This window comes from Hyperoodon ampullatus (genome assembly GCF_949752795.1).
Source record: "Hyperoodon ampullatus genome assembly, chromosome: 15".
In the NCBI taxonomy this organism is placed as follows: Eukaryota; Metazoa; Chordata; class Mammalia; order Artiodactyla; family Ziphiidae; genus Hyperoodon; species Hyperoodon ampullatus.
Genome location: NC_136928.1, coordinates 43,323,100 through 43,350,545, shown reverse-complemented (window position 1 = coordinate 43,350,545; position 27,446 = coordinate 43,323,100). Strand labels below are relative to the sequence as shown.

Genomic DNA, 27,446 nt, shown 5'->3' with positions numbered 1-27,446 from the left:
TGATAGGAGAAGGCCATCATGCTCTCTTGTTTGATCTTTGGTACCATGTCCTGGGTGCGCATCCACAGAGAAGGGAAATACCTTTGTGGGGAAGAGAGTTTGCTCCAGACTTGCACTGTGTGAATCCTCATTTTATCTCCATCACCTGCTAGCTCTGGGACTTAGGACAAATAAGGTAAACTGTCTGTGCTGTAATTTCCTCATTTACGTATTTCCTGTCCCCACCTACGGCCTGGTGCTGTCCGAGGGCCTCCTCCTGAGTCACTGTGAGCCTTCCTGGGCACATGTGCAAAGCTTTGGGTGCAGGGCTGGGAATGTCTGGGAGAACCATTCCTGCCCATTTACAGAACTTGCTTGTTTGACTCCAAAAAGATTTCTCAAAGTTGCACTTATTTTTGGCTATCTGCTCATCAGGACTTCAGCTTTCTAATCTACTAGAGTGGAGTTTTCCAACGTTTGGTTGAAGAACCACTGCATTAGAATCAGCCTGGAAATCTGAATTTTCAGCAGTCTGACTAAAGTCTGAGAACACACACTAGTTTGGGAACAGCTTGATAGTGGTTGGTTCTCAACAAGTGGTTCTCAGCCCTGGTGAGCTAAAAATAACTATGCCCAGCTCCACTCCAGAGCAATTGAGAGGAATTTCTGAGTAGGGTCCAGGCATCCATGTTTTGTTTTGTTTTGTTTTCGCCCATGCCGCGAGGCTTGTGGGGGGATCTTAGTTCCCCGACCAGGGATCGAACCCGCCCCCTCAGCAGTGAAAGCACAGAGTCCTAACCATTGGACTGCCAGGGAATTCCCTGGGCATCCCTGTTTTAAAAACACTTTCTATGTAGTTTCTGATGGACAGTAAGTGTTGGAGCAACTGCTCTTGGCCCTTTACCATATATCAGGCCTCGGTGCACCAGATTTAAGAACACTAATAAGTATCAATACCAACCCGCTCCCAGCTGCCAGTCTTCCCTTCTTGGGCCAAACAATTGAGGGAAAAAAACCATTTTATTCCCCAAAGAGTTCTCTTTGTCAGATATAGCCTTTCCTTCTGAGAGTCGGCAGTGCTGGCATGTCAAAATGACCTAGGGGGGTGGGATAGGGAGGGTGGGAGGGAGGCTCTAGAGGGAGGGGATATAGGGACATATGTATGCATATGGCTGATTCATTTTGGTGTACAACAGAAACTAACACAGTATTACGCAGCAATTATACTCCAATAGAGATCTATTTTAAAAAATGGTAACAAACAACACAACAAATAAGTTGTAACACAAGGATGTAACTAAGAGACTCAAGGAAAGGCAGAAGCAGCAACTTCATAACTCATGGTGCTGATCCTGCCTGGGGACGGAGTCTGACCACACGCACAGCAAGTTGTTCTCCATTGAGATGTGAACTTAATAAAAACCTGCTGGTTAAAAATAATAACAACTGATATTTATTGATTAGTTTCCTAAGTACCAGACACTGGGTCAAGTGTTTAAATATATGATTGCATTGAATCCTCGTAACAGTGCTGTGATGGGTGAGTGCTAATATTCTCTGCAATTTACAGGTAGGGCAACTGAAGTTTTGAAAGGTTAAATACTTGCCATGTCATAGAGCTGGGATATAAATCCAGTCCATGTACTTAACCATTCAGTGAACTAGTGGAAAATAAGCAATGTCCTTTAGGTCTGTGTTGATACTCATGATACTCATGGACTAGATCTCCCATGCCCAGGTTTCAGAACTGTCACAGAGAGGATTGAAAGGATACTGTTTCCCACTCCCTGGTCTGAATATAAAATCCGGGCAAAGGGCTGGTGAGAATTTGATCTTAGCCTCTAGGATTTTTTATGTTGAGGTGGGTGGTTGCTCTCTACTGCCATCTGCTGGCTGTCTGGACCAAGCACAGGCCAGAACCCCACATTTCTCATAGTGGAACGAGTGGCAGAGAAGGCCCCTGTGTCCAAAATGTGCACCCCTCACCAATTCAGCAAAATGCCTTCAGTTCATTCTGTCCAAAGTCTCTGAAACATGTACTTTTTAAGAAGAAAGGAGAATTTCTGTAGTTTAAAATAATTAGGATGGTTTTCCCTGGCTCTCTTTTCACTCTTGGTGGATTTCTAACCATAGTCCAAATAATACCTTATATTTGTCTGACTCCCAGAGCAGAAGATAAAGAAACAAAGCCAGCTTAATACTTCCCAATGCAATGGTCACCTCGGCCAGCCCGCGGTGACCAATAACGTTCCTAAACGGGACGTTATTAGGAAACTTGAATACAGCTCTCTACCCACTGAGGTGTCCTTAGGAAGTCATTCCTATTTTAAATGGTTCTCTGGGAAGTGAGAGTGGCCTAGCATCCTGTCTGTCGCTGCAGGTAGACCCCTGGGGTCGACTTGTCTGATGTGACAAAATCCAATTTATCTCTTTGAAGAACTGAGTATTTGTGGAGAGCCTGGGCTGGTCTCCAGAGAAAATGTTCACAGCTCATTAGGTTTATGTTGCAAACAATGAAAATGAAACGACTCCTGCCCTGGTTCTCTCTCTCTCCTTCTTCCCCTGCCCCTACTTGGTCAGAAATAACCCATTATCCGTTTAACTTCATTGCCTTTGCCCCATGTAAATCTTCTCCCTTTTGTTGGTTAGTTCAGTGGAACGCTTTTTTCAAATGAAATCCGCTAGAAAACACAGACTGTGAGTTGTTGAGGGAAAAGCAGGGGTTGGATCCTCAGACTCTGCCTCTCGCCCCTCATTTCCCTGCGCTCTCCTTGCCAGGCCCCTGCGGCTCTTCGAGGAATCCAAGAACTCCCTGGACACAGTCTGAAAACACAGCTGGGTGCTGTGTAGCTGGACTGCCTCATCAGTCTAGGCTGAGGTGGAAGGTTCTTTTTTGTTCTAACCCTCTTAAAGACAAAGCAAATATTTTAAAAATGTTCACACATTGATTCCATGTGATGGGTTGTTTGTTATAATATTCTTGACCTTTCTGAATTTGTTCCCCAAACAAGAAGTTAAAAAATAGTGGGGGTGGTGGGGAGAAAAATGTCTGTACACTGGATCAAATACAGTGCTGGTCCTTTGGGAGAAATTCTCCTAAAGTCTTATGGGATGGAGGAATGCACTGTTGGAGGAAAACGGGCAGAACTGGCCTGTTCCTGCTTGTAGTAGTGCCTTGGGTGCCAGGCCTGCTTGGAAAGGGTGAGTCTTTAGGACAGTCAGTGGAATTATAAAAGGATTGTGCTTTGAGTATTTTGATGACAGTTAAAATATGTAGCATTGCTAAGATATATAAGGTGTATATATATATATATATATATATATATATATATATATATATATAGCTGTATGTGTATATCATTTTTACTGATATAATTGACATATAACAGTTTCAGGTATACAACATAATGATTATATACAATGTGTATATATATAATATATATATTACATATAATATTATGTATGTATTATATATGTATTATGTATACATAATGTATATATTTGTCTCAAAGTGATGACCACAATAAGCCTAGTTAATGTCCATCACCACACAGTTACAAATTTTTTTTCTTGTGATGAAAACTTTTAAAATCCACTTTCAAGATACATTAGCTACTTTCAAATATACATTACAGTATTACTAAATGTACATTGTACATGTTCATCATGCTGTACATTATGCCCCCAGGACCTATTTATTTTGTAACTGGAAGTTTGTGCCTTTGACTACCGTCACCCATTTTGCCTACTGCCCACCCCTGCCTCTGGCAACCACCAATCTGTTCTCTGTATCTGTGAGTTTTTGGGTTTGTTTTTACTTTTATATTTTAGATTCCACATAAAAGTGAGATCATGCAATATTTGTCTTTCTCTGTCTGACTTATTTTGCTTAGCAGTATGCCCGCAAAAGCCACCCATGTTGTCCCAAATAACAATAATTCCTTTTTTTGTAGCTGAATGATGTTCTATTGTATATGTATATATCACATTTTCTTTATCCACTGATGGACGCTTAGGTTGTTTGCATGTCATGGCTATTGTGAGTAATGTTGCAGTGAACTTGGGGGTGCAGATACCTTTTAGAGTTAGTGTTTTTTTTGCTTCAGAAGCAGAAGTGTTGGATCATACAGTAGTTCTATTTTTAATTTTTGAGGAACCTCCATGGTGTTGCCCATAGTGGCTGTACCGATTTACATTCCCACAGTGCCCAAGGGTTCCCTTTGCCCCACATTCTTGCCAACACTTCTTATTTCTTGTCTTTTTGAAAAAATAATAGCCATTGTAATAAGTATGAGATAATATCTCATTATGGTTTTTGTTTTTTGTTTTTGTGTTTTTCGCTGCACCTGCAGCTTGCAGGATCATACTCCCCTGACCAGGGATCAAACCCCTGGCCCCTGCAGTGGAAGCACAGAGTCCTAACCACTGGACCGCCAAGGAATTCCCTCATTGTGGTTTTTTTTCATCTTTATTGGAGTATAATTGCTTTACAATGGTGTGTTAGTTTCTGCTTTATAACGAAGTGAATCAGTTATACATATACATATGTTCCCATATCTCTTCTCGCTTGCGTCTCCCTCCCTCCCACCCTCCATATCCCACCCCTCTAGGTGGTCACAAAGCACCGAGCTGATCTTCCTGTGCTATGCGGCTGCTTCCCAGTAGCTATCTATTTTACGTTTGGTAGTGTATATATGTCCATGCCACTCTCTCACTTTGTCACAGCTTACCCTTCCCCCTCCCCATATCCTCAAGTCCATTCTCTAGTAGGTCTGTGTCTTTATTCCCGTCTTACTCTTAGGTTCTTCTTGACATTTTTTTTCCTTAAATTCCATATATATGTGTTAGCAAACGGTATTTGTCTTTCTCTTTCTGACTTACTTCACTCTGTATGACAGACTCTAAGTCCATCCACCTCATTACAAATAGCTCAGTTTCGTCTCTTTTTATGGCTGAGTAATATTCCATTGTATATATGTGCCACATCTTCTTTATCCATTCATCCAATGATGGACACTTAGGTTGTTTCCATCTAATGGCTATTGTAATTAGAGTTGCAATGAACAATTTGGTACATGACTCTTTTTGAATTATGGTTTTCTCAGGGTATATGCCCAGTAGTGGGATTGCTGGGTCAAATGGTAGTTCTATTTATAGTTTTTTAAGGAACCTCCAGACTGTTCTCCATAGTGGCTGTACCAATTCACATTCACACCAGCAGTGCAAGAGTGTTCCCTTTTCTCCACACCCTCTCCAGCATTTATTGTTTCTAGATTTTTTGATGATGGCCATTCTGCCTGGTGTGAGATAATATCTCACACCAGTAGTTTTGATTTGCATTTGTAGTTTTGATTTGCATTTCTCTAATGATTAATGATGTTGAGCATTCTTTCATGTGTTTGTTGGCAGTCTGTATATCTTCTTTGGAGAAATGTCTATTTGGGTCTTCTGCCCATTTTTGGATTGGGTTGTTTGTTTTTTTGTTATTGAGCTGCATGAGCTGGTTGTAAATTTTGAAGATTAATCCCTTGTCAGTTGCTTCATTTGTAAATATTTTCTCCCATTCTGAGGGTTGTCTTTTGGCCTTGTTTACGGTTTCCTTTGCTGTGCAAAAGCTTTGAAGTTTTATTAGGTCCCATTTGTTTATTTTTGTTTTTATTTCCATTTCTCTAGGACGTGGGTCAAAAGGGATCTTGCTGTGATTTATGTCATAGAGTGTTCTGCCTATGTTTTCCTCTAAGAGTTTGATAGTTTCTGGCCTTACATTTAGGTCTTTAATCCATTTTGAGCTTATTTTTGTGTATGGTGTTAGGGAGTGATCTAATCTCATACTTTTACATGTCCCTGTCCAGTTTTCCCAGCACCACTTATTGAAGAGGCTGTTCTTTCTCCACTGTACATTCCTGCCTCCTTTATCAAAGATAAGGTGACCATATGTGTGTGGGTTTATCTCTGGGCTTTCTATCCTGTTCCATTGATCTATCTTTCTGTTTTTGTGCCAGTACCATACTGTCTTGATTACTGTAGCTTTGTAGTGTAGTCTGAAGTCAGGGAGCCTGATTCCTCCAGCTCCATTTTTCGTTCTCAAGATTGCTTTGGCTATTCGGGGTCTTTTGTGTTTCCATACAAATTGTGAAATTTTTTGTTCTAGTTCTGTGAGAAATGCCAGTGGTAGTTTGATAGGGATTGCATTGAATCTGTAGATTGCTTTGGGTAGTAGAGTCATTTTCACAATGTTGATTCTTCCAATCCAAGAATGGTATGTCTCTCCATCTATTTGTATCATCTTTAATTTCTTTCATCAGTGTCTTATAATTTTCTGCATACAGGTCTTTTGTCTTCTTAGGTAGGTTTATTCCTAGATATTTTATTCTTCTTGTTGCAGTGGTAAATGGGAGTGTTTTCTTAATTTCACTTTCAGATTTTTCATCATTAGTGTATAGGAATGCCAAAGATTTCTGTGCATTAATTTTGTATCCTGCTACTTTGCCAAATTCATTGATTAGCTCTAGTAGTTTTCTGGTAGCATCTTTAGGATTCTCTATGTATAGTATCATGTCATCTGCAAACAGTGACAGCTTTACTTCTTCTTTTCCGATTTGGATTCCTTTTATTTCCTTTTCTTCCCTGATTGCTGTGGCTAAAACTTCCAAAACTTTGTTGAATAAGAGTGGTGAGAGTGGGAAACCTTGTCTTTTTCCTGATCTTAGTGGAAATGCTTTCAGTTTTTCACCATTGAGGACGTTGTTGGCTGTGGGTTTGTCATATATGGCCTTTATTGTGTTGAGGAAAGTTCCCTCTATGCCTACTTTCTGCAGGGTTTTTATCATAAATGGGTGTTGAATTTTGTCGAAAGATTTCTCTGCATCTGTTGAGGTGACCATGTGGTTTTTCTCCTTCAATTTGTTAATATGGTGTATCACATTGATTGATTTGTGTATATTGAAGAATCCTTCCATTCCTGGAATAAACCCCACTTGATCATGGTGTATGATCCTTGTAATGTGCTGTTGGATTCTGTTTGCTAGTATTTTGTTGAGGATTTTTGCATCTATGTTCATCAGTGATATTGGCCTGTAGTTTTCTTTCTTTGTGACATCCTTGTCTGGTTTTGGTAACAGGGTGACGGTGGCCTCATAGAATGAGTTTGGGAGTATTCCTCCCTCTGCTATATTTTGGAAGAGTTTGAGAAGGATAGGTGTTAGCTCTTCTCTAAATGTTTGATAGAATTCGCCTGTGAAGCCATCTGGTCCTGGGCTTTTGTTTGTTGGAAGATTTTTAATCACAGTCTCAATTTCAGTGCTTCTGATTGGTCTGTTCATATTTTCTATTTCTTCCTGATTCAGTCTTGGCAGATTGTGCTTTTCTAAGAATTTGTCCATTTCTTCCAGGTTGTCCATTTTATTGGCATAGAGTTGCTTGTAGTAGTCTCTCATGATCTTTTGTATTTCTGCAGTGTCAGTTGTTACTTCTCCTTTTTCATTTCTAATTCTATTGATTTGAGTCTTCTCCCTTTTTTTCTTGATGAGTCTGGCTAATGGTTTATCAATTTTGTTTATCTTCTCAAAGAACCAGCTTTTAGTTTTATTGATCTTTGCTATCGTTTCCTTCATTTCTTTTTCATTTATTTCTGATCTGATTTTTATGATTTCTTTCCTTCTGCTAACTTTGGGATGTTTTTGTTCTTCTTTCTCTAATTGCTTTAGGTGCAAGGTTAGGTTGTTTATTCTAGATGTTTCCTGTTTCTTAAGGTATGATTGTATTGGTATAAACTTCCCTCTTAGAACTGCTTTTGCTGCATCCCATAGGTTTTGGGTCGTCGTGTTTTCATTGTCATTTGTTTCTAGGTATTTTTTGATTTCCTCTTTGATTTCTTCAGTGATCACTTCGTTATTAAGTAGTATATTGTTTAGCCTCCATGTGCTTGTATTTTTTACAGCTCTTTTCCTGTAATTGATATCTAGTCTCATAGCATTGTGGTCGGAAAAGATACTTGATACAATTTCAACTTTCTTAAATTTACCAAGGCTTGATTTGTGACCCAAGATATGATCTATCCTGGAGAATGTTCCATGAGCACTTGAGAAAAATGTGTATTCTGTTGTTTTTGGATGGAATGTCCTATAAATATCAATTAAGTCCATCTTGTTTAATGTATCATTTAAAGGTTGTGTTTCCTTATTTATTTTCATTTTGGATGATCTGTCCATTGGTGAAACTGGGGTGTTATAGTCCCCTACTATGAATGTGTTACTGTTGATTTCCCCTTTTATGGCTGTTAGTATTTGCCTTATGTATTGAGGTGCTCCTATGTTAGGTGCATAAATATTTACAATTGTTATATCTTCTTCTTGGATCAATCCCTTGATCATTATGTAGTGTCCTCTTTGTCTCTTCTGATAGTCTTTATTTTAAAGTCTATTTTGTCTGGTATGAGAATTGCTACTCCAGCTTTCTTTTGGTTTCCATTTGCATGGAATATTTTTTTCCATCCCCTCACTTTCAGTCTGTATGTGTCTCTAGGTCTGAAGTGGGTCTCTTGTAGACAGCATATATATGGTTCTTGTTTTTGTATCCATTCAGCCAGTCTGTGTCTTTGGGTGGGTGCATTTAATCTGTTTACATTTAAGGTAATTATCTATATTTATGTTCCTATTCCCATTTTCTTAATTGTTTTGGGTTTGTTATTGTAGGTCTTTTCCTTCTCTTGTGTTTCTTGCCTAGAGAAGTTCCTTTAGCATCTGCTGTAGAGCTGGTTTTGTGGTGCTGAATTCTCTTAGCTTTTGCTTGTCTGTAAAGGTTTTAATTTCTCCATCATATCTGAATGAGATCCTTGCTGGGTAGAGTAATCTTGGTTGTAGGTTTTTCTCCTTCATCACTTTAAATATGTCCTGCCAGTCCCTTCTGGCTTGCAGAGTTTCTGCTGAAAGATCAGCTGTTAACCTGATGGGGATTCCCTTGTGTGTTATTTGTTGTTTTTCCCTTGCTGCTTTTAATATGTTTTCTTTGTATTTAATGTTTGACAGTTTGATTAATATGTGTCTTTGTTTTTTTTTTTTTTTTTTTTTTTGCGGTATGCGGGCCTCTCACTGTTGTGGCCTCTCCCGTTGTGGAGCACAGGCTCCGGACGCGCAGGCCCAGCGGCCATGGCTCACGGGCCCAGCCGCTCCGCGGCATATGGGATCCTCCCAGACCGGGGCACGAACCCGTATCCCCTGCATCGGCAGGCGGACTCTCAACCACTGCGCCACCAGGGAGGCCCCAATATGTGTCTTTGTATGTTTCTCCTTGGATTTGTCCTGTATGGGACTCTCTGTGCTTCCTGGACTTGATTAACTATTTCCTTTCCCATATTAGGGAAGTTTTCAACTATAATCTCTTCAAATATTTTCTCAGTCCCTTTCTTTTTCTCTTCTTCTTCTGGAATCCCTATATTCGAATGTTGGTGTGTTTAATGTTGTCCCAGAGGTCTCTGAGACTATCCTCTGTTCTTTTAATTCTTTTTTCTTTATTCTGCTCTGCAGTAGTCATTTCCACTATTTTATCTTCCAGGTCACTTATCCGTTCTTCTGCCTCAGTTATTCTGCTATTGATCCCTTCTAGAGTATTTTTATTTTCATTTATTGTGTTGTTCATCGTTCCTTGTTTCATCTTTAGTTCTTCTAGGTCCATGTTAAATGTTTCTTGCATTTTCTCTATTCTATTTCCAATATATTGGATCATCTTACTATCGTTATTCTGAATTCTTTTCCAGGTAGACTGCCTATTTCCTCTTCATTTGTTAGATCTGGTGGGTTTTTATCTTGCTCCTTCATCTGCTGTGTGTTTTTCTGTCTTCTCATTTTGCTTATCTTACTGTGTTTGGGGTCTCCTTTTTGCAGGCTGCAGGTTCGTAGTTCCCTTTGTTTTTGGTATCTGTCGCCAGTGGCTAAAGTTTGTTCAGTGGGTTGTGTAGGCTTCCTGGTGGAGGGGACTAGTGCCTGTGTTCTGGTGGATAAGGCTGGATCTTGTCTTTCTGGTGGGCAGGTCCACATCTGGTGGTGTATTTTCGGGTGTCTGTGGACTTATGATTTTAGGCAGCCTCTCTGCTAATGGGTGGGGTTGTGTTTGTGTCTTGCTAGTTGTTTGGCATAGGGTGTCCAGCACTGTAGCTTGCTGGTCGTTCAGTGAAGCTGGGTGTTTGTGTTGAGATGGAGATCTCTGGGAGATGTTCGCTGTTTGATATTACATGGAGCTGGGAGGTCTCTTGTGGACCAGTGTCCTGAAGTTGGCTCTCCCACCTCAGAGGCACAGCACTGACTGCTGGCTGCAGCACCAACAGCCTTTCATCCGCATGGCTCGGAATAAAAGGGAGAAAAAGTAGAAAGAAAGAAAGAGGATAAAAGAAAATAAAATAAAGTAAGGTAAAATAAAATAAAGTTATTAAAATAAACAAAATAATTATTAAGAAAAAGCATTTTTAAGTTAAAAAAAAAAAGAGAGACGGTTAGAACCCTAGGACAAATGGTGAAAGCAAAGCTATACAGACAAAATCTCACATAGAAGCATACACATACACACTCAAAGAAAGAGGAAAAGGCGAAAAAATAATAAATCTTGCTCTCAAAGTCCACCTCCTCAATTTGGGATGATTTGTTGTCTATTCAGGTATTCCACAGATGCAGGGTACATCAAGTTGATTTTGGAGATTTAATCCGCTGTTCCTGAGGCTGCTGGGAGAGATTTCCTGTTCTCTTCTTTGTTTGCACAGCTCCCGGGGTTCAGCTTTGGATTTGGCTCCGCCTCTGCGTGTAGGTCACCGGAGGGCGTCTGTTCTTCACTCAGACAGGACGGGGTTAAAGGAGCCTCTGATTCAGGGGTTCTGACTCACTCAGGACCGGGGGAGGGACGGGTACGGATGCGGGGCAAGCCTGCGGCGGCAGAGGCCAGCGTGACATTGCAGCAGCCTGAGGCGCCATGCGTTCTCCCAGGGAAGTTGTCCCTGGATCCCGGGACCCTGGCAGTGGCGGGCTGCACAGGCTCCCGGGAGGGGAGGCATGGATAGTGACCTGTGCTCGCACACAGGCTTCTTGTGGTGGCGGCAGCAGCAGCCTTAGCGTCTCTTGCCCGTCTCTGGGGTCCGCGCTGTTAGCCGCGGCTCGCGCCCGTCTCTGGAGCTCCTTTAAGCAGCGTTCTTAATCACCAGGAAACAAAGAGGGAAGAAAAAGTCTCTTGCCTCTACGGAAGGTCCAGACTTTTTCCCGGACTCCCTCCCGGCTAGCTGTGGCGCACTAGCCCCTTCAGGCTGTGTTCACGCCGCCAACCCCAGTCCTCTCCCTGCGCTCCCACCGAAGCTCGAGCCTCAGCTCCCAGCCCCGCCCGCCCCGGCGTGTGAGCATACAAGCCTCTCGGGCTGGTCGGCACCGATCCTCTGTGCAGGAATCTCTCCGCTTTGCCCTCCGCACCCCTGTGGCTGTGCTCTCCTCCTTGGCCCCGAAGCTTCCCCCTCCGCCTCCCACAGTCTCCGCCCGCGAAGGGGCTTCCTAGTGTGTGGAAACCTTTCCTCTTTCACAGCTCCCTCCCACTGGTGCAGGTCCTGTCCCTATCCTTTTGTCTCTGGTTATTCTTTTTTCTTTTGCCCTACCCAGGTACGTGGGGACTTTCTTGCCTTTTGGGAGGTCTGAGGTCTTATGCCAGCGTTAAATGGGTGTTCTGTAGGAGTTGTTCCACGTGTAGATATGTATTTCTGATGTATCTCTGGGGACGAAGGTGATCTCCGTGTCTTACTCTTCCGCCATCTTCCCCATCTCCCTCACTGTGGTTTTGATTTGCAGTTCTCTGATGATTAGGAATGTGGAGCATCATTTCATTTATCTGTTGACTATCTGTATGTCTTCTTTGGGAAAATGTCTATTCAGATCCTCTGCCCATTTTTTAATCAGATTGTTTGGGGTTTTTTGCTATTGAGTTGTATGAGTTCTCTATATATTTTGGATATTAACCCCTTATCAGATGTATGATTTGCAAATATCTTCTCTCATTTGGTAGGTTGCCTTACCATTTTGTTGATGGTTTCCTTTGCTATGCAGAAGCTTTCTAGTTTGATGTAGTCTCACTGTTTACTTTTGCTTTTGTTGTTTTTGCTTTTGGTGTCAGAGCCAAAAAATTATAGCCAAGACTGATGTCAAAGAGCTTACCACCTATGTTTTCATCTAGGAGTTTTATGCTTTCAGGTCTTATGTTCAAGTCTTTAATCCATTTTAAGTTTATTTTTATATGTTTCTTTTGCATGTGGCTGTCTAGTTTTCCCAACACCATTTATGGAAGAAACTGTCCTTTCCCTATTGTATATTCATACAATAAATATATATATCTCTGCTTACAAGTGTCTGGCTCCTCCTTAGAGCGCAAAATCCATGAGGGCATGAGCCTGGCTTGTTTACTGTTCCAGCTCCAGTCTTGGGCATGTAATAGGTGCTCAATAAAAATTTTTTGTATAAATAAATGAATATATCCCTCCTTCTTTGAACGGTCTCGTTGAGGGTGGAGATGTTGTCTTTTGTTTCTTGGTATCTCCAAGACTCAAGAAATGTTTGTGATTTGAATGTTTTATTTTATTCATTCATCGATTCTTATTGAGCATCTACCACATGCCAGACACTGTGCTAGGTACTGAGGATACAGCAGGGTATAAAACTGAGAAAACTCTTGTTTTCACAGACATGAGTGAGAGGAAATGGACAATGAATATAATAAACTAGTAAATTCTTTAATTTTTTTTTGCCAATTTTGGAATATAATTAATATCCCTATTTACTTCCTGTTTCTGAAGAACAAAGTATTATACCTTTCCTGTAATAAAATTGTAGATGATGCAAAGCCTGCTGGGGAGACAACAAATTCACCCCCTTCCTAGAGAAAATAAGAACATGTTAATAATAAGGCATGGGAAAAAGATAAGAAAGGGACAGTAGCAAAAGGATTCTTTCCTCCTTAGCTGAGCTTCCTGCACTGTCAGCTTGCCATCTTATCCCGACTGCTTTCCCCACACATCTGTCCTTTTCAACCTTGAAAGCCCGTCGTGATGTTTGCAGTGGAAGATTTTGAGTGACCCTGAACTAGCCGTTGCCAAGGTATCCCTACTTACTACTCACAGCAGGAATAATAAATCTGCCTGTGTGCTGTCTCCTTCCATTTCAAGACACATAACAATGAATTCAGAGCAGGAAGTAAAGAGAGTTATCTCATGTAATAATAGCCTTGTACATTAAAAAAAAATACTTTTTGTAAATAAATTCATTATCTCATTGGATGCTTTCAAGACCACAGTGAGTTAAGATGAGGATTTCAGGAACTTCCCTGGTGATGCAGTGGTTAAGAATCCGCCTGCCAATGCAGGAGACACAGGTTCGAGCCCTGGTCCAGGAAGATCGCACATGCCACAGAGCAGCTAAGCCCGTGCACCACAACTGCTGAACCTGTGCTCTGGAGCCTGTGAGCCACAACTACTAAGCCTGTGTGCCACCACTACTGAAGCCCGCGTGCCTAGAGCCCATGCTCCACAACGAGAGAAGCCACTGCAATGAGAAGCCCGTGCACTGCCATGAAGTGTAACCCCCGCTCACCGCAACTAGAGAAAGCCCACACACAGCAGCGAAGACCCAACACAGCCAAAAATAAATATTAAAAAAAATAAATGAGGATTTCAGTTATGGTGTCCAGATACCCCCAATTAAACCTTATATTGTCCCAGCATTTTTCCTGGATTTTTTTTATAGATTTTTTTTTTTTAGAGCAGTTTTAGGTTCACAGCAAAATTGAATGGAAGGTACAGAGATTTCTCGTATACCTCTGTCCTCATACACACACAGCCTCCCTATCAACATTGCCCACCAGAATGGTACATTGGTTACAGTGGATGAACCTGCATTGACATATCATCACCGAAAGCCTATAGCTCACATTAGGGTTCACGGTTGGTGTTGTATATTCTGTGAGTTTTGACACATGTATAATAACATATACCTACCATTATAGGTCCTACGGAGTTTCATGGCCCTAAAAATCTTCTGTGTGTCTGCCTACTTATCCCTCTGTTCTAGACCTTTCATTCTGCGATAAAGTGTCATTATAATTCTAGATTTGAAAATATTTTTGATAGAATTATTTAATAGGTTTTTCAATATAATAAAGCTTCTTTCTTGGTTAATAAATATTTTACAAACTTATGTAAATTTAATTATTTCTAGAGCCTGCTTTTACTTGCAGAGGGGTCCTGATTTGGATGATAAATTACATGGTCTCCATAATTACAGTCTGCATTTAAGGGAAGAAAAACTGGTCCCCAGAGAAAAGGGGACTCTCCTTGGTATGTCTGGCCAGTCAGGTGCAGAGCAGTACTGAAGTCCAGGTGCTCTGACTTCTGGCACTTTCTACACAAAAGACACAAAGCCAGATGGGGAGACAACTCAGATCTCAAAGCTTATCACATCCTTAAGTAGTTTAAAGTAGTTATGAAAATGGGATTGCTTCTGTATTTCTAATTCAGACGTGAGAAAATTCACTATGTAAGTAAATAATGTAGCTGGTGAGGAATAGAACAGACTGAGAGAAGCCCAGATCAACACTCGGGCAGGCAAGTGGGGATCTGCCTAAAGAGGATGGAATAATACAGAGGAAGGTTGGATTTAAAAGGGAGTACTGTGCTTTTAGAGAAGATTCCATAAATCGTTAAGTCAGTGAGGAAAAACATCTTCAGATGTTTCATAGTATTCTGAGACTGAAATTAGAGTTTCATTTGCATATTTCTGGGACATGGGTGCATCTATTTATCCAGAATGAGTCTAGGTTCTGATCAAATACATACTAAACTTGCCTAATATGATAATTAACCGTTCTGTAGTATCACCCACGTATAATTGTATTACAATGTTAGCATCCTAAAGATTGAAGTGATTATTAACTTTTCCATAGCAAATCAGAAGGAAATTGTTTCAAAGAGGGTTAGGTTTTCATAAAGACCAATTCCTGTTCTTATATTCACTTTAAGATGTTGTATTTAATATAGACCCTGCTGTAGAAACACACAGTTAGCCTAAGTCAGACAGGAAAGAGCAATCACTCTTTTACAAAATAAATCACAGGGGGTCAGGGGAACAACTAACACACAGAAGGCAGTGGTCAATAACACAGGGTGGTGTGTGGAGTTGATTCTCCACCCCCAGGCATTGTTCAGATGTGTTGCCTTAGATGCTATCCCCGTGACAGGGTATTAACTTTAGGTGTTTTATTTGTGAATGGTGTGGAGATATGTGTTTATTTTATTCATTTATTTTTGTCAGGCCTCTCTATCCGGAGTGTGTGCTGGAAAGCAGACCGCCTTCTAGCAGGGACCCAGGACAGCGAGATATTTGAAGTGATCGTGCGAGAACGGGACAAGCCAATGCTGATCCTTCAGGGCCACTGCGAGGGGGAGCTCTGGGCTCTGGCCCTGCACCCCAAGAAGCCGCTGGCTGTGACAGGCAGCGATGACCGCTCTGTCAGGTGAGGCCCCAGCAGTGGTGGCTGTAACCTCACTCACCTCCCTGGGATAACATTCATTTTGCCCAAATTTGTTTATTACTTTAAGAGAAGGATAAGCCACAGGGCAGAACCTCACAATTTCCAAACAGAATGTTAAGCCATTTTGCTTAACGACAGTTGGCTTCTTGACCTTTTGTTGTTGCTATCTTTCTTTGGCTCCATCTTAAGTCAAGAAAATGTTCTTAGAAGTGAAAATTCACTACTGCTGGTTAGATTGGCCTCCAGGTCTCTTCCAGCTGAAGATGTAAGCTGAGTGCACTCATCTGTGATAAGATCATGTTTCTTCCTCGTACCTTGGGTCCTGCTGGAGGCAGCTTGGCAGTTTCACAGCTGAGTCACTCACCATCAGTTTAGTCACAGACTAAACATCACCAAGAGAACTGAAATTCTGATTTTCAAAGTCGTCTTTAGCACGTGAGTCATTAATTCTTTCTTTGCTCAAAATTCCCTGTGAGAATTTACAATGTCTTCAAATCAAAGGAAAGTGTGGGTTCCTAAGAAAATATGCCCATTTTTTTAGGGCCTCAAGTGTTCTCGCTATGGATCACTTGTTATTTGAGAACACGACAGTAGTAAAATGAGCAAAATTATGCTTCCAATGTTCTTGAGACTGTTGAAAGACTGATTTGCAAGTGTGAGATGAAGACTATTACACTGATTCCAGTATTTCCGTACTACTGAGCTTTAAGTGTGCTCAACAACAAGCAGGCCAGAAAGAGAGTCCCTGACAGTGAGAGGAAGAGACTGATTTTGATAATCAGTTGATGGATTACTGCTTCTGGGTTTGAATAGCTAAAGTGGAGCACTGTAAACTAGACTAAAGGTCACTGCTCCCCCCACCCCGCCCTTATTCTGTATGTTTGTGAATTGAATCAAGATGCAATGAGTATACTCATTAGAAAAGCATAAATCCAAAGAGAAAACCATTTTTGAGCTTCTGCTGAGCACTAAAGCCTCATCAGTCTAAAAATCAGTGAAAACAATTACAGTTATCTCTTCATGTGACATAAATGTTTATTTGGCTTATACTTCTCTTTACTCACTTCCTCTTCCTCTCTTCCTTTTCCTTCCATTACTCTGAGCCAAACCAATGCCAAGTTATTCAAACACCCAAGAAACTCGATTCATACCCATCCAGATAGAAGGGATTTCAAGAAAGTTTTTGGCTTTTATATTTGAACAACTGTGTTGAGTCTTAGAATTGAAAAGAGCCCTTACTGCCAGAATTTGTATTACTTTCCTTAACGATTAATTTAGCTAAAATTTTAAATGGAAGTTTTACAGAGTATTGAAATTTAGGAAGGGTATAAGTCATAATTTCTTGATAAAGATTAGCTTAGTGGCTTTATAAGATTAGTGCAGTTTGCTGAGGAGTGATGGTTTCTTCATGCTAGTCAAGCAAAGCTTACGTTGCTTAAAATAGTACAAGGCTAAAAACAGCATGAGATTATGAATAATGGACAAGGTATTGAAAGCATACCATAAGCTTTAGGCTGAACAGTGCAGGCTGCCTAAGGGATCAGTAAACTATTCACTGCGCAGCCCTGCATTGCAAGGCGCATGCCACCATCCCTCCTGAAGGCGGAATGCATTTAGAGAAATTGCACCGCATTTGAATTACTCATGGTTCTTTATCACAGAACTTCGATTCTCAGACCCCCTCGCAGATATTGTTGTTTGCACGTTAGGAGAAGACTGTCTTCAGAGTAGTAGCAGAGAGAGGTCAGATGCCGCAATTGCATCTCACATGGAAACCTTTATTTGTGTCTCCAAATATTTAGTTCATGTTCTCTCAGTTTGAGGTGCCTGGATTAGGTGTTCCAAGGAGCTGCTGAAAATTCTGTTAGTGGCACTTGCACTTGACCTCTGTTTCTCCAGCAGTAGCTGTGCTCATCAGCCAGGGGCATGGCGAAGTATCCCCCCCTGCCCCGGCCCCAACCAAGAGGGGACCTATCAGCAGTGGGGCACCCAGGGAGCTCATGAGGAGTGACAGCATATGACTGTGTACAGCCAACTTTGGAACCATCCTGGGCAGGGGTATCATTCGTTCTTCTCCATCTGAAATACTTCGTCTTGCTCAGGAGGCCAACAAATGTAATGTGTATTTCAATCTGTATGTGCTTACATAACACAGTTACTAGAAGGGAACTCGTATTTTTTTTTTTTTAAAGCAACAACAGCATCTAGTAGCACTTCTTATCCTATGTGTTATTAACAGCCATTGGTATAAATCCAGAACAATTTTTAATCTCCAAAGAGAAAAGTATAATTTTGTGTGAAGTAGTGTTTAAAATTTCCTTATTTTATGAATCTCAAAATCTTTGGAAATGTTATCTCATTTTATATTTCTTGATGGGTATTTCAAATGGTGAAAATCACATAAAGATAGACTAAACACTTTCCCAGATTCCCAGACATGCCAAGAGGAAGGACACTGGTGTGAGGTTACTGCAGTCTTTCTTGTTGTTATCGCAGTGGTGAACAGGCCTTCGGCCTTGGGCTGGCTGATGACTATGAGAAGTTGTTTTGTTTTGTCTTTGACTTTGAACTGTGCTTAGGCTGTGGAGCCTGGCAGACCATGCCTTGATTGCCCGCTGTAACATGGAGGAAGCCGTTCGAAGCGTTGCTTTCAGCCCCGATGGATCTCAGTTGGCCCTGGGCATGAAGGACGGATCTTTCATTGTTCTCCGAGTCAGGCACGTACTGATACTGAAAGTGACATTAGAGATACTCTTTTGTTAAAATTAATTCTCCTGGTCAGAATGTATGCCAGGACCTTAGGAAAAATGCATTTACTGTTTTGAATAGGAGCACTGTAGATTCACAACCGCCTGTATATAGTTTCAAAATCCAAACACTCTGAGCATCCGAAGTTCTTTGGTAACTTGTTTGGCAGCACTGCCTGACCCAGTGAACTGGATGTGAGATTGTTTACAGTCTATTACTCTCTTAGTAGGGATAGTCATGTATCTTGTGATTTGCTGCAAAAATATTAACATGTTCAAAAGGGGTTGCTGTCTTAACTCCTACTGGGGATCTTATGTAATAGATTGTATGCAAACCTTTCTAAAATCCAATGAATAATAAACTCCCAAGCTTGTCTGGTCCCAGGGGTTTTAGATAAGAGATTATGGGCTTGTAATAAGCCAAGAAAAGAGGAAGAAAGAAGAAAGCAGCCTCCAACAGCACTAAATTTTTAGAGGTAAACTTAAGTAAAGATTTTTCTACCTATAATCACCAATAAAATGGAACATTTCATATTTGTTAACCTCCTATATTATTTCTACTGGACAAAAATTATGACCCACCCTTGTAATTCTTTGAACACATTGATTATTCTTTTGGATTACACATTTTGTGATTACAGAAAGGAAATGTAGCTGTAGATTAGATACTGCATCTCTCACACACAGCAAATTCTATATAGCTCTTGGCATGGTTTATTACACTAAATCCTCATCACCAGCCACACAACTTATTACCAAATGGGTGGGCAACATTTTCTTTCTTTGCTTAGTGATGTGTGAAAAGATAGCTAATTACCAAATTTTCTTTTTGATGGATTTCCCAAGCCAAAAAACAATCCTCCCACACCTATTTTATGGCATTATAGTAAACTATAATGCTATTAGTAAATGATAGCAGGTATGAGAAATTATTATGTGGAAGCAAATATTTGGCATTATTTATGCATTCAGTTCATTTTAGAGTTGATGAAGGCATCATTACTAGTTCAGGGGACCTGCTAGTCATAATCTTGTCTTGTAGCTATGGGGGAAAAGCCTCAGTGAGCTTTCAAATAAGAGTAGAAATTATCAGAAAGGATACAGAATATTCCAGTGATTCAATATAGGCATTATTGACCTTTCATAGTGAAAGTTAAATAATTACATAAAAATTCAACATTAAAAAAGTAGTTTTCCTCTTCTGCTTTTTGGACTTGCTCTTTTTACAGTAAGCATCAAGCTTAACAGTCACTGGTTTCTTGTTCTTAAAGTATTAGAAAGATAGTTTATTTTTATGTTAACCTTGATATGTTTTACCTTTCTCTGTGACATATTTTTAAAACAATTTTACAAACCCCAAATTTTAATAAAAAGTTTTAGAGAAAAAGAATACATGTAATTGAACATGAAAGTGAAAATGCATTTCATTAAAATTGTTTTGTTTTTTACTTTGGGAGCCCAAAGTATTATTTAAAATGTTTAATTTCTCCTACATCGGCCATGAACTAAATAATATTTTATATCTTTCCATAAAAGTTAATTATCTAATTCCTGTAGTTTTTCTCTCCCTTTCAAAGTAATTTTTTTCTGTGGCACACAGATTTTAAAACATGACTTGGGGTTCCTATCTCTAGATTTGCTGCTTATCGCTTTGCTTTTCTATTCTTATAGAGATATGACAGAAGTGGTTCATATCAAAGATCGAAAAGAAGTCATTCATGAAATGAAATTTTCTCCAGATGGTTCTTATCTGGCAGTGGGATCCAATGATGGCCCTGTAGATATCTACGCTGTCGCCCAGCGATATAAGAAAATAGGAGAATGCAACAAGTCTCTCAGTTTCATCACACACATTGACTGGTCTTTGGATAGTAAATACTTGCAAACTAATGACGGTGCTGGAGAACAGCTGTTCTACAAAATGCCATGTAAGTCACAAGGGCAATGAATGTTTGTACAAAGCACAACTCTGAACCATGGCAGAAAATATATGAGGATATTCTTAGGACCTCAGGGCAAGGAATGTTTTCTGAAACAAGACCCTGAAACCACAAACTCTCAAAGAAAAGATTTATAAATTGGAACACATTAAAATAAAAAATTATTGCACAACAAAAGAGACCATGATGGGCATAAATACTTGGAATTGTTATAATGGACAAAGGATATACATGAACAATACAAGTTTGAACTGCACCAGTCTACTTCTGTGCAGATTTTTTTAGTAGTAAATACTGCAGTACTACATGGTAGGAGGTTGTTTGAATCTGTGGTTGTGGAACCATGGATGCAGAGGGTCAACTCTAAGTTATACATGGATTTTCGACAGCGTGGAGAGTTGGTGGCCCTAGCCCTCAAGTTGTTTGAGGGTCAACTATACACCTATAATATATAAAGAATGCCTAAAGATAAGAAAAAGGAAAAACTAGTAGGAAAATACTTAAAAAATACTGAAGATTTGAGGATTACAGTCAACTACTATGATTGCTTTCATCTCTTTTGTGTCCTTCATAATTGGAAGCCCTTATTATACAATTATTTGGGGAAATGTGCTCATTGGGATTTTAAAAACCCACAAATTTTATTTGTAACCCCCACTATAACTTCTATAATAGATTCATCTTATTCATCTTATTTATATAATACTCATTTAGTAACATTTAACCTGTAATGTTAAAATGTCATAAATAAAAGACAGATTTCTGTATTACAATCTTTGATTAATGATTTTTTATAATGTAAAAGGAAAAATTTGATATTTAACATGAATCTTGACCTCAAATAATTGTATTTTAATTTTTTATTGAAAAATCAATTTTATCATAAAACAAGGTGTGACATATCTTCAACATTTTTAATAGTCTCTGCCCTATATCAATTCATCAGTATACCTTTACTAGGTACATATTTCTTTGTGTCTACTTTCTCTGCTTGACAGTATTTCATATATATTTTCATATGTGAAAAAATATGGAACACATTTTTGTCGTTTGCAGTAACAAAGTAACACCCTACTCAGTGATATCAAAGATACCAGTGTATCTTTGCTGGTACACACAGTGTAGATCCAAATATCTTTGTAGAGGTGGGATTTTCTCTTGTGAATTACTTCCTTGGACTATATTCTTTAAAGCAGGAACACTGGATCCAAGACTATGTTCAGACTATAAACTCTCCGATTCTGTGGTCTTCATAATGGATTTTTATATAATGCTCTGTTAGAGTCTAGAATTGCCAATTTGACAGTGCACCAGTAATGTACACGAGCATCTATTCTCATAGGTTCTTTATTTGAAAATATTTGTTATTTTTGAGGGGGAAAGTATGAGGTAATACACTTAATTGTCTTGATTTTGAATTTTTAAATTGTGCATGACTAAGCATTTTTCCAAGCTTTTCTTTATCCATGGGCTTCCTCCTTTTTGTGCTCCCTGGGGACGTCCCTTACCAACTGCTGGTGAAAACTCTGTATTGTGCCCCACACATAGGACCATACCTAGAACAATTGTCGGGACTATTTTCCCCAGCTAATTACATTTATTTCATCAAAATTTGGTGGATTTTCATTGTCTAGCCCTTTAAAATTTAAATAGAAAATCCTTTCATTTTTTCCACTAATTAATTGAGGCTGACTTGTAAAAAATCACTTCTATGGTTCCTTGAATTATGAAAAGTAGGAGTTCAGAATAAACTCTTTAAAAACCTGGCAAAATGTTAGTAACTAAATATGATAATATATAATTTAATACTAGTCATTTCATCAATAACACAAAACATAATATCATCTGTATCTAAATAATTAAGGTCAAGTAAATATCAGTAGTTTAAGACATTAGATTTAGTACCATGATCATTTTCTTTCTCCTATCGGAGTTTTGAGCATGTGCTTCCTTTAAACCCTGCTAGAAAAAAAAAAAAATCACCATTTGGGGAAAGAGATTAGAATTTATAATTTCCTTGGTTTATAAGCATTTTAAAACAAAGGTTTTAGACCTCTATGAGAAAAATGAATGAAGTAAATTAGAATATGATTTTATTTAAATGTAACATTATATTAAAAGTTATTGATTATTTTCAGCTGGGAAGCCTTTAACAAGTAAAGAAGAAATCAAAGGGATTCCCTGGGCCTCCTGGACATGTGTGAACGGCCCAGAAGTGAGTGGGATTTGGCCAAAATACACTGATGTCACTGACATCAACTCAGTGGATGCAAATTACAACAACTCAGTACTGGTATCTGGAGATGATTTTGGACTGGTTAAATTGTTTAAGTTTCCTTGTCTCAAGAAAGGTAAGGCCAAAAGAAATGTTTCATTAAATGAAGATTTGATCTAGAATATACATACAGTATAATTAAGGCTTATTTTCTTGATGTCTGTTACTGCAGACTATTCATTTTATCTTTATATTTACTCTAACACTTTTCAATAGAAAGTTTGCTATCTTCTGCTTTTGACATTCTGAAACGTGGTTTTGCAAATTTAAGTCAGCATTTGTTAACAGAGATGTTACTCAACATTTCGTGATTCATAAACTTCATGTTTCATGTTTTAAACAAGTTGTATTCTATTTTACTTATATCTACATAAATATAATTTAAATTACATGTTACATTAAAATATTGTAATTAAAATTCTTTTATGTGTTACAGCTAATTGTGCTTATACATAGGAAGCAAAGCAAATCCTTATAGACATATTTAAAGTAAAATCTGAAAGTGATTGTTGTGGTGATAATACAATTTGTGGACCCCTTCTGATAGCACTAATTTTGCACACCAGACTTACGTAACTGGTGAAATTTTTTTTATTGAAGTATAATTGATATACAGTGTTGTGTTAATTTCTGCTGTACAGAAAGTGAATTAGTTATACAAATATATACACTCTTTTTAAAATTCTTTTCCATTATGGTTTATCACAGGATATCAAATATAGTTCCCTGTGCTGTATATTAGGACCTTGTTGTTTTATCTGTTCTGTATATTAATAGTTTGCATCTGCTAATCCCAAACTCCCAATCCATTCCTCCCCCAACCCCCTCCCCCTTGGTAACCACAGATCTGTTCTCTGTGTGTGTGAGTCTGTTTCTGTTTGGTAGATAAGTTCATTTGTGTCATATTTTAGATTCCACATATAAGTGATATCATATGGTATTTGTCTCTTTCTGACTTAGTTCATTTAGTATGATAATCTCTAGTTGCATCCATGTTGCTGCAGATGGCATTATTTCATTCTTTTTTATGGCTAAGTAATATTCCATTGTATATATGTACCACATCTTCTTTACCCATTCATCTGTCAATGGACATTTAGGTTGCTTCCCTGTCTTGGCTCTTGTGAATAATGCTGCTTGAACATTGGGGTGCGTGTATCTTTCTGAATTGTAGTTTTGTCTGGATATATGCCCAGGAGTGGGATTGCAGGATCATACGGTAACTCTAATTTTAGTTCTTTGAGGAACCTCCATACTGTTTTCCATAGTAGCTGCACCAACAATGCATCAGGGTTTCCTTTTTTCCACACCATCTCCAGCATTTGTTATTTGTAGATTTTTTAATGATGGCCATTCTGATTGTTGCGAGGTGGTACCTCATTGTAATTTTGATTTGCATTGCTGTAATAATTAGCAATGTTGAGCACCTTTTCATGTGCCTGGTGGCCATCTGTATGTCTTCTTTGGAAAAATGTCTATTTAGATCTTCCGCCCATTTTTTGATTGAGTTGTTTGTTTTGTTATTGTTGAGTTGTATAAGCTGTTTGTATATTTTGGAAGTTAAGCCCTGTTGGTTGCATTATTTGTAAATATTTTCTCCTACTCTGTAGGTTCTTTTCATTTTGTTTATGGTTTCCTTTGCTGTACAAAAGCTTATAAGTTTGATTAGGTCCCATTTGTTCATTTTTGCTTTTGGGAGACTGATAACTGGTGAAATTTTTGAGAGAGTTTGATTCAAAACAACCGTTTCTGCCCTTGCGTTTTGTCCTTTTGTTTTATTGTTGTTAAAATCTTGTCACTTCAATTTTTCTGGCACTGTCAGGTTTTGTAGAATGTGACTGAATTAATCATGTAATGACCCTGTCCTCTTCTTCCTTCAAAAGTTTAGGCAAAGCCCATACACAGGCTTTTCTGAGACTCCCTGCCTGCACCCTGAAAATCTGATCAGCAGTAGGGATATGCTGTTGCCTGAAAACCCTTTCACTTGAACGATTTTTAGAATAAGCAAGGAAAGGGATTGAAAATGTCATCAGAAAGTCATTTTCAGCTAACTGGCAGTTTTGAAGCAGTGACAATTATGGTAAAAAATTGAACGTAAAATGCATAGCAAAACCACCATCACTTCCACTTGACAAAATGACCATCAGATTAAAATGCTTGAGGTACAACATTACCTCAACATGCCTAATTCAAACTGTTCTCTTTCTCCATAATGGGTCTTTTGAGTAATAGGGCGTGTCTTGTTAAATTGAGTAATGTACTTGCAGAAGTTAAGTTAGGCAACCAGAAGGCATCTGGAAATTCAGGAATCAGAAGAAACATCATGAGGGTCAGAAGCAATACTATTGGTATCAAGTATCAGGACTTGGGAATTCAGTGAGAGTTGGTATTTCCTATGAGTCACTGAGCCTTGTAGGATAGACTTGGGTCTAGAAAATAGCAATGGAGATGTAGATCTTGGGTTAGCTTATTAGGATGGGGGAGGCAGGTAGGGAGGTACAATGAATAGTGCTGTTAGTCAAAATGAGATACCCTTATATGTAAAACAACCCTGAGGATGAAGGCAGCCAGGAGACATCTGAATGAACAAGGAGACATTGACAGCCAGAGTGACAGTATGGTGAGAGTAATAAAACCCACCTCAACAATCTGCAGAAGTATCCATGTCCTCATAGCAAACTGACTTGTTCTACTTTTCATGACACATTGTTTATACATCTTGCAATTTGCCTCAGAGTCATTTAGGCTCTTGGAGCCTTTTTGTGCTAAAGCTACTGGTGGAGAAGTTTATAAAGAGTGTTGCTGATGAGAATGGTAAAAGTTGGTGGAACTTGTCTCCCTATAACCAAGGTACCAGTGACAAGTATTCCCCCAACTTTTGAACCTGTAAACACCCAAATATTAGCAGGGACTGATGACTATGAGAAAGTGTGGAGACTGAGTAAACATTATAGTTTTCCATTGTGATTAGATAAAACTCACAAGTTAATTGACACATTTATGATTATGTGTACATAGTATTCTTTTGCATAATAATTAGAGATAAGTGTTCTGCAGTTAATGAAAATGACTACAATTCATATTATTTTTACATAGCTGAACCAATTTGTTTTCCTCATTTCCTTTTGACAGTTTTGAAATCTTAAAATAATTAGGATCGATACTGATAATTTTCCCTGGTGTCATTTAGAGTACATCCTGTTTTACCATCACCCCCCAGACACTGACATGAGGTAAAATCCAAAGCCTTGCTCATTGACATTTGCCATATCTTAACACCCTTGGCATCTACCCATGCTCCTAGGGGAGGCTCAAGGCCGAGGATCTCCATGTTTCACTTGTGTGCTGCCATTCCATTAATCCTTCACACACACACACACACACACACACACACACAATCCTTGAACAACTACCTCCTATGAGAAGTGTCCTGGATACTGTAAGACTTGAGTTGCAGAAACCCTAGACCTTGGAGGGGAAAGTGCTGGCCTTCAGCAGCGCTTGGATGAGCTTGATGCAGGAACAGAAAGGTCAGTGTGTCTAGAGCATGATGAACGAGGGGAGAGCTGTGCACTCCAAGGCTGGAAGGGCAGTAGGGGCCAGGCATGAAGGGCCTTGAAGCAACTGCTAGAAACGTGGGTCTTATTCTAAGTGCAGTGGAAAACTGTTGAGGGTTTTAAATGGAAGAGTGACATGAGCAATTTAAGTTTTTAAAATACCACTTTGATATTGTGTGGGATGGAATAGAGAAGGGGAGGCTTCAAGTAGAGAGATTATTGCAAGAGCCTGGGTAAAAGATGATGTGACTTGGACAAAGGTGTCAGGAACAGACCTGAAGAGAGATGGTTGAGATTAGGAAACAGTGTCAAGGTAGAGCTGAAGGTCTTGCTGATGGATTGGGTGTGGGAATAGAGGGAAAGAGAGGAATTGAGGAAGACTCCTAAGTTTTAGGTTTGAGCAATGGGGTGGATGGTAGCACCATCTATAGAGATGGGAAAATGAGAAAGGAAAAGGTTTTGTGTGTGTGTGTGTGTGTGTGTGTGTGTGTGTTTCATGGTGGTAACAGAGTAGGAGGGGAAGGGGAAACTCCTGGTTTTTCTGTGATAAGTTTGAGGCGCCTGTTAGACATCCAAGTGGGCATAGCACACAAGCTGTCAACACTCTTGGGAGAGTTCAGGGTTGGAGATGAATGTTTGGCAGCTGAGGGAGTATCAACAGTATTTAAAGCCAAGGAGAAAGAATCAATAGAGAGGAGATGAAGGCTGAGGGCTGAGCCTTCCTTAGGGTCCAGAGAATAAAGGGAGGCCTTGTAGAGTCACTCATTGTCCTAAGGAAAACCTTGGAAGAGATGGATGTGGCCTTCATTTAGTCAGTAAATATTTAAGTGCTATTCTAGAGGCTGGAGATATGTCAATGAATAAAACAAGCACAAGTCCCTGGAGCTCTTGTTCTACTGAGGGGACCTAGTCAATAAACAAGACAATATAAACACATCTGATGGTGAGAAGTGCTGTGATGAAAAATAAAGCAAACAATGGGAGTAAAGAGTGCTCAGGTCGGGCAGTGTAGTATTGCTGTTTTAAGTAGGATGGTCAAAGCAGGGCTCACTGATAGTTTCATTTGACTAGAAAACTGAAGGAGATAAGAGAACCAGCCATTCAGAGATGCAGGGAAAGAGCATTCCAGACTGAGGGAACACAAGTGCAAAAGCCTAGAGGCAGAAGAGGGCCTGGCATGCAAAAAGACCAGTGAGCCTAGAGTAGAGCAAGTGAGGGAGAGAAAGGAAGAATGATCAGCGAGATAAGGCCTGAATATTGATGACACTAATGCTTTTGCAGGTTCTAGTTCCAGCCTCCTAATGGTGTATGAGCTAGCTATTGCTGTAAAACAAATTCCCCTCCCTCCCAAATTTAGCAGCTTAAATCAATAATCATTTATTATCTCAGTTTTGGGGGGTCAGGAATT

The 27,446-nt window shown here is 39.4% G+C and overlaps 1 protein-coding gene across 3 annotated transcripts in view; it reads left to right on the top strand.

Moving 5' to 3' along the window:
• Positions 1–27,446, top strand: part of EML6 (EMAP like 6) — a gene marked incomplete at its 5' end in the record, with an annotated part of 331,290 nt that overhangs the window by 190,852 nt on the left and 112,992 nt on the right. For all 3 annotated transcript variants that reach the window (XM_079720647.1, XM_079720646.1, XM_079720645.1), the window contains 4 exons: positions 15,300–15,501; positions 18,099–18,236; positions 19,938–20,194; positions 22,345–22,557. In XM_079720647.1, coding sequence (XP_079576773.1) covers positions 15,300–15,501; positions 18,099–18,236; positions 19,938–20,194; positions 22,345–22,557 — 810 coding nt within the window. The remainder of the gene's footprint in view (positions 1–15,299; positions 15,502–18,098; positions 18,237–19,937; positions 20,195–22,344; positions 22,558–27,446) is intronic.